Source organism: Austrofundulus limnaeus, unplaced genomic scaffold (assembly GCF_001266775.1).
Source record: "Austrofundulus limnaeus strain Quisiro unplaced genomic scaffold, Austrofundulus_limnaeus-1.0 Scaffold45, whole genome shotgun sequence".
Taxonomy (NCBI): Eukaryota; Metazoa; Chordata; class Actinopteri; order Cyprinodontiformes; family Rivulidae; genus Austrofundulus; species Austrofundulus limnaeus.
Window position 1 is genome coordinate 2,590,252 of NW_013952447.1, and position 6,369 is coordinate 2,596,620.

General features: G+C 37.4%; 1 protein-coding gene across 1 annotated transcript in view; it reads right to left on the reverse strand.

Moving 5' to 3' along the window:
- wnt11 (wingless-type MMTV integration site family, member 11) overlaps nt 1–6,176 on the reverse strand; it is a 26,710-nt gene extending 20,534 nt beyond the window's left edge. The window contains exons 1-2 of the mRNA XM_014007925.1: nt 5,944–6,176; nt 3,853–4,026 (exon numbers count right to left, since the gene is read on the reverse strand). Coding sequence (XP_013863379.1) covers nt 3,853–3,938 — 86 coding nt within the window. The 5' untranslated portion in view covers nt 3,939–4,026; nt 5,944–6,176. The remainder of the gene's footprint in view (nt 1–3,852; nt 4,027–5,943) is intronic.
- Between the last annotated feature and the right edge of the window lie 193 nt (nt 6,177–6,369).

Here is a 6,369-nt window from a genome sequence, read left to right on the forward strand (position 1 = left end):
ATATACATATATGTATTATTTATTACGTATTACTGTGGAGATCATATGTGTGTGTATGTGTGTGTGTGAAAGCAGCAGTGGATCGTGGGCCAACACACTGAGTTTATCAGAAAAAAATTGTTTTGACAGTTTGTTTTAGGTTTTATTCCAACACAACAGAACAAAAACCTTACTTGAAGTTTATTATTCATATTCATTCAGGTTTTATGAGATGTCTGGTGTGTGTGTGTGTGTGTGCGCGCGCGTGCGCACGTTTACAGCACGCTAAAACAAAAATCTGAATAAATTCTTGTTATTGCTGTGTACAGAAAGGTCATGAATGTGTGTTTGTGTGAGAGAGGAATAAACTCAAATGAACAATCAAACATGTCTGTTTATTAAAATATAAATTTTCATCTTTAAATTCTTTAAAATTTACTGAATTCCTTATTCGTACATTTTTTTATATTTTATTGTGTGAACTTCCTGTCASTTTGCCGCTGATGCGCCTGAATTTCTATGAAGAAGATTTCTATTCTAATTCATTTACACTTTTATGAATATCGTACCACATGTTTATCTTTGTTAAAAAACATAAAACAAAACATTTCAGCATGAAAGCTCAGATTTTTAATATGTGACAGTGTCCCGTATCACTACATCTCTGCCGTTTGTAACAAAGCAAACCGTGTGAAAACAGTAAAAATTCATGGAGTTGTGATTATTTTAGTTGGAGGAACAGCTTCCTCAGTGTGAATAACACTGACCCCACCAAGATGGAGGCACACTGAAACATCAGCTGCAGAAGACAGCATCAGTCTGTAGGACTTCTTTGTACATGATGTCTGTGGCTCGATCGTACAAATGGCATTATCTTCCGGTCTTCACAGTAAGTACCTGAACCAAGTACCCGACCCACTTGGAAGGCCGGGTCCTACGAAGGAGGCAGCCCTGAATTTGAACACAGCCCATGATTGACAGGTCTGAAGCAGGAGAATAGAAAAGGGAACTAAATGTTCTAATTAATCACTGTTGTATTACAAACGGCTCAGTGGTTMGCACTGACGCCTCACAGTAAGAAGGTCCTGGGTTCGATCCCCGCTTTGGACCTGGGGTCTTTCTGTGTGGAGTTCTCCTTGTGCTTACGTTAGTTTTCTCTGGGTACTCTGGTTTCCCCCACAACACAAACATGTACAACAGGATTGGTCTGCTTCTGCATCCACCAAACACAGTTCAAACATCAAGCAGTTGAATCAGAAAGTAAACAAACGGTACAAAATGGCGTCAGTGCGAATCTGTAAATACATCTGTAAAATAAAAAAGGGACATTTTTCTTAAAGCAGGTCAAAGCAAATACCAAAATATATTTTAAAGTGTGTTGAAAGGTTTTTTTTACTTGATTTTGACAACTGAAGTCAAATATTTCTCATTATACATACCAGAGGTGCCCAAAGTGGGGCCCGCGGGCCAAAATTGGCCCACCAAACCATTTGATTTGGCCCACCAACAATTGTCCTGGTTATTAGATTGTAATTATGTTCAGATTGAATATAAAATTCAAGTAACTACAAGAGACATTTAGATTAGATTTAAGCCCATATCTAGATTTGCACACCTTAAAAGACCCCCAATTTTTAAATTATGAATAGTTTCATGAGCCTTTGCTGRCATTGCATTGACTTTGCATACATTGAATTTTCTCCATGTCCAAGGGCTAAAAAATGTAGGCAACCACACTAGCTCCTAGCTTAATCATAAAAATAAAACAAGTTTACGTAAGAAGTATTTGCATTTCTTATATTATTGCATTTGGCCCGCAACCCTCAGATCAATTTTAGTTTTGGCCCTCTTAGGGAAAATGTTTTTTTTTTTTTTTTTGGCCCTTTTAGGGAAAATTTTTGGGCAACCCTGATATATACATACTGTATATATGGTTACAAATAAATGTTTGGGTAATTCTTTGAAAGAACAAACATTCAAATGCAAATCTTTTGAGGCAAATGAGAAAAAAGAAATAACTTTTGCAATTAAAAACTTAAGATTTCCTAACATTTATTGATRGTACCGSCATGGTCCATCCTGTGCAGAATGACAAAACGCCAAATTATTTCTTTACTAAAACCTCTGTAACTTTGTGTTAGTTTATTTAAGCAGCATGAATCTTTGCACAGGTAATGTCCACATGTGGACTTATGGGTTTAGGCTGATTTATTATAGTTTTAAATGGGTTATATACAGTCAAATGCAAAAAAAAAAAAAAAAAAAAGAAAAAAAAAAAATCTTCAGACAGGAGGGAAAAAGTTTTTAAAAAATTCTGTTCCATCCACACTATCTCTACAACAACAGTAAATGCTGTGGTATTTACACTTCTGATTAAATCTCCCAAGTGTTCGTTTTATTTTGATACGAAGAATATTTAAGTAGAGTTTGTAAATGTTGAGATACACTCACTTACATTTTGGCATGTTATATTGAGCAAAAACATCAAGAAAACCCCTTTTGGGGCTAAAGCAATAAATGTTTTTTAGTAAAGTTTGTACACGGTACTGCAGGGTTGAAAGCATCAGGGATCATTCCTTTGTGGTCCAAAACTAAAATGTTTGGAAGCCACTGATCTAAACTGTGTTGTAAATAATCTGTGTGCACAACTTGACATTATACTGGTACCAGCACCAGCTAACCGTAGATAACATTTTGATAAAAAGACAGTGATCAGTTTTATTGATTATCTTGTAATAAGCTCACTCTATACATTGTTCAAGCAGCTTTGTAACAAACGGCTGCTGTCTAAATCCACCAGACGAAAAACATTTTCTTATATACTGGAGGCAAACTGAAGAAAAAGAAGAAGAAGGAATTGTTATTGTCATTCTACCATGGACAATGAAATAACAGTAAAAACTGCTTTTAGCATGAAAGCAGAATGTGCGTCTATGGAGCTCGTRTTGTGTGAACGACATGTTAATAAAAAAATTTAAATGAAAACTAAGGTTTGCTTTTAAAAAAAGTTTGCAAATCAGTTTAAGATTGTGACTCAAAGATTGTGGCTTTTATTTTAAATAATTTTACAACGTTAGAGTGAAACTGAATTTATCTAAGTGAGCAATTTTTTTTACTCAATTTCAGTAAATACAAGAAAAAGTTAATTTTTCTCGCAACTTTTTTAATATATATAAAACGTAATTTTTTGTTTAAAACTAAATAAATAACACGCCACAATGCAACATCAAATGTGTGTGTAAATAAAAGTGTAGAAATTGTTTTAATCTTATTTTACCGTTCAAGTAGATTTTTGCGCAAATTTTATTTAGCAGGAGAGGCGGTAAAATGTCTTCTTTCTAATTGTAAAATTACAAAACCTCCAAATCAAACTGGAAAAACAGCAACACAAGAATCTCATGGACTTCCCAGTCTTAATGTAGAGCTCATTGTTTACTTTTTACAACCATAAAAACAGTGTGGGTTTTTACTAAATCCATCAGCATCTGTGTCAACATAATATCTTCCTTCTACAGCAAACTATTTTTATGATTTGAGGCTGAACTAGACTACACACAGAAAGCTTTCCACGCCACTTTGGCGCCTCCTCATCTGAGTTTCAGTTTTTCTTCTATAGCCAGAGTTCGTTTTAGTCAGCGACTTTACCTAAAACCCTTTGGGCCACATTTAAATCAATAAAACATTGAGGTTCCCATTTATAAGCGGAGGAACCACCAGCTAATTTGCTGTCCAAGTCATCGAATGCAGAGGTACAGAATATACAGCGGAAACCCTTGTTCTATAAAACATCCAGCAAACAACACGCTATCAACTCAACATGGGATAAAACGCTCCAACGACAGGAACTGGTTTCCAGAATGAGACTATACTCACAGCCATTTGATGCCCGAGCAGAAGTGAGCCAGCAGCAGAGCTGTGAGCACACCCAGAGGCAGGGCATGAGAGCTGCTCCTCATCATGGACCGAGGCTCCGCTTCACACAAACACAAAGGGCTGTCGGCTCACACTCACAGGTCAAATGTCATGGCACGGGTCCCCGGCTCAATCCTGGAACAAATCACACAGAGTGTGTATGAAAGGCCGCATGCTGAAATGAGTGGCACACGATAAAAGTCTGTGCGAGCAATGAAACAGTAATAATTCCACAGTGCAAGGAAAAGAGGCAGTGAAACGGCAAAAAAAGGAACTACTTTTCTTTATCTAAAAAGAGAAAACTTTATCTCTACAATGTCTTCATTCCATTACAGGGTAGCCTACATGAATTTTTCATTTAAAAATTTCAATTTTCTAATTTCTTGGCTGGTTTTCATCCCATCTTTACTTTCTGAATAGAAAAACTATCATTTCACAACAAAATGTTCTACTGTTGTCTGGCTTGCTTTGTTTTTATGTTAAATGCAAAAGCACATGGAGAAAACAAAGCAGCAGTTGTGATCGGCCTCTGTGTTTTTGTCTGTTAGCAAAATATCTCACAAACCTGCACTCTTTATGAAACTGTTAATCACCAGATGTTGATTTACAGCCGATCACCTTCAGGAATCATCCGTTCAACGTAGCCGCCACGGCTAACAGAACTTAATTATAAAAATAGCTTCAGCTCAGTCAGTTTAACTGATACGAACTGAGACACATCCTTAACATATTCTAACACTAACAGAGTGCACAAGATATTCCTTTAAGAGTTAAATAAACACTTTCATTTGTAAGTTAAGGGTTCAGATTAGTTCTATACAGAAATATCAAACCTTCAGTCAGTAATTTATAAAATGATCTCTAAAACACTGATTTATAATGGAAATGTCCATATCTTATATCAAAACATCGCAGAAAGTGCTCAGTTGAGCAAAGTTATTTTAGCTTTTCAGATATTTATCTTGGAAACACAAATATATTTCCAAACTCTTGTCCTTTGAGACCTGCAACATATAAAGTCAGATYCCAGAGTTTTGTGTAGAAACCCTGGCATTGTAAAGACAATCCACAGTGAATCCACTTTTACAGGCCAATAAACACACAAAGACGGCAGCTGTGAAACCTAAAGACAAAAGACTGTTTAGCATCCAGACAAAGATGTTAATTCTGTGCTCAGCTTTTCTCTTTTGTAATTAAAAACAGGTCATTATTGCACAAATTGGCATCTAACTGGAATTAGGATTAGATTTTTATGTAGATGCAGGATATTTAATTTAAATCCTGGTTTCTCGTGCTCCACGTGGGGAAAGGTCCCACATTAACGGGACAGCAGCTCCTCAGGTGGTGATCAGAGGACAGCTGATAAACTGAAGGCAGCTTTCATCGAGCTCGTGAGGCTGATAACCGATCCGTTTGAAGTCGGCTCAGGTTCTCGTCGCTGATTGGCTGAGACCAGCTCGAAACTGAATAATCCTGATAAATTAATTACACCGAGCAGAAACACACCGCACGGATTATCAGGCTTTACCAGACCTGAGAGGAAAAAACAACAGGATCTGTAGCCTGTCATTAATTATTAATGAAGGATGGAGCTGAACAAAGGCTTAAATGTGAGTTCTGACTTTTTTTTAGCCTGAAGACAAAAAAATGGACCCGAGCTGCTCCTAAATAAAGGTTTACAAGTCAAAACACTTTACAGTGTCAAAGTGTTTACAACCATCCCCATTAAACCAAGTTACAGAGCACATTATGTTTATGAAACTGAGATTTAAATAAATGCTATTTTAGATATATAAAAACAACAGCCAACTTCTAACTAACACATTCTACAATTAATGGATTAAAAAACTTTTACATTTCTTGATAAAAAACAAAAGTATGATCATATAAATGATCATAAAGTCACTTTTAGACGCCTGTTCCTTCAGCTTGTTTTATTCTCTGAATCTGCAGGTCCTGCTGAGTTTATTCTAATGAGAAATAAATCTCTGCAGCAGCAGCCAGCAGCAGCAGCAGCTCTCCTCGGTCTGATCTGCTCCTCCTGCAGCTCACCTTCTCCTCGGCGCTCCCTCCGCTCAGCCAGCCGCAACAGGCGAGAACAAGAAAAAACAAAACCAAATGTAAAGTCCAAATATGTGAGCAGAAGATCCTCTCTCTGGGGTCAGCCCGATCCCGCAGTAAAATCCAGCTCTGGGTGGGAGATGAGCTCCGGACAGGTAGGCATGGTGCGGATATGTGAGCGGGGGTCGGTTCCAGAGAGGTCGGACTGAAGAGCAGTCAGTGTGTGAGTGAGGGGGGGCAGACTCAGCCCTGAAGTAGTCCTGACCCGCTCACATCTCACTGCTGATGTCAGAGAGGCATTAGCATAAAGACCAGGCTGAGTTTACCTTCACAAGTCCTCAGAGAGCTGCAGTGATGACTGCTCCATGTGTTCACCTGATTTAATGACTGCTTTATGGTTTCTCTATTATTATTATT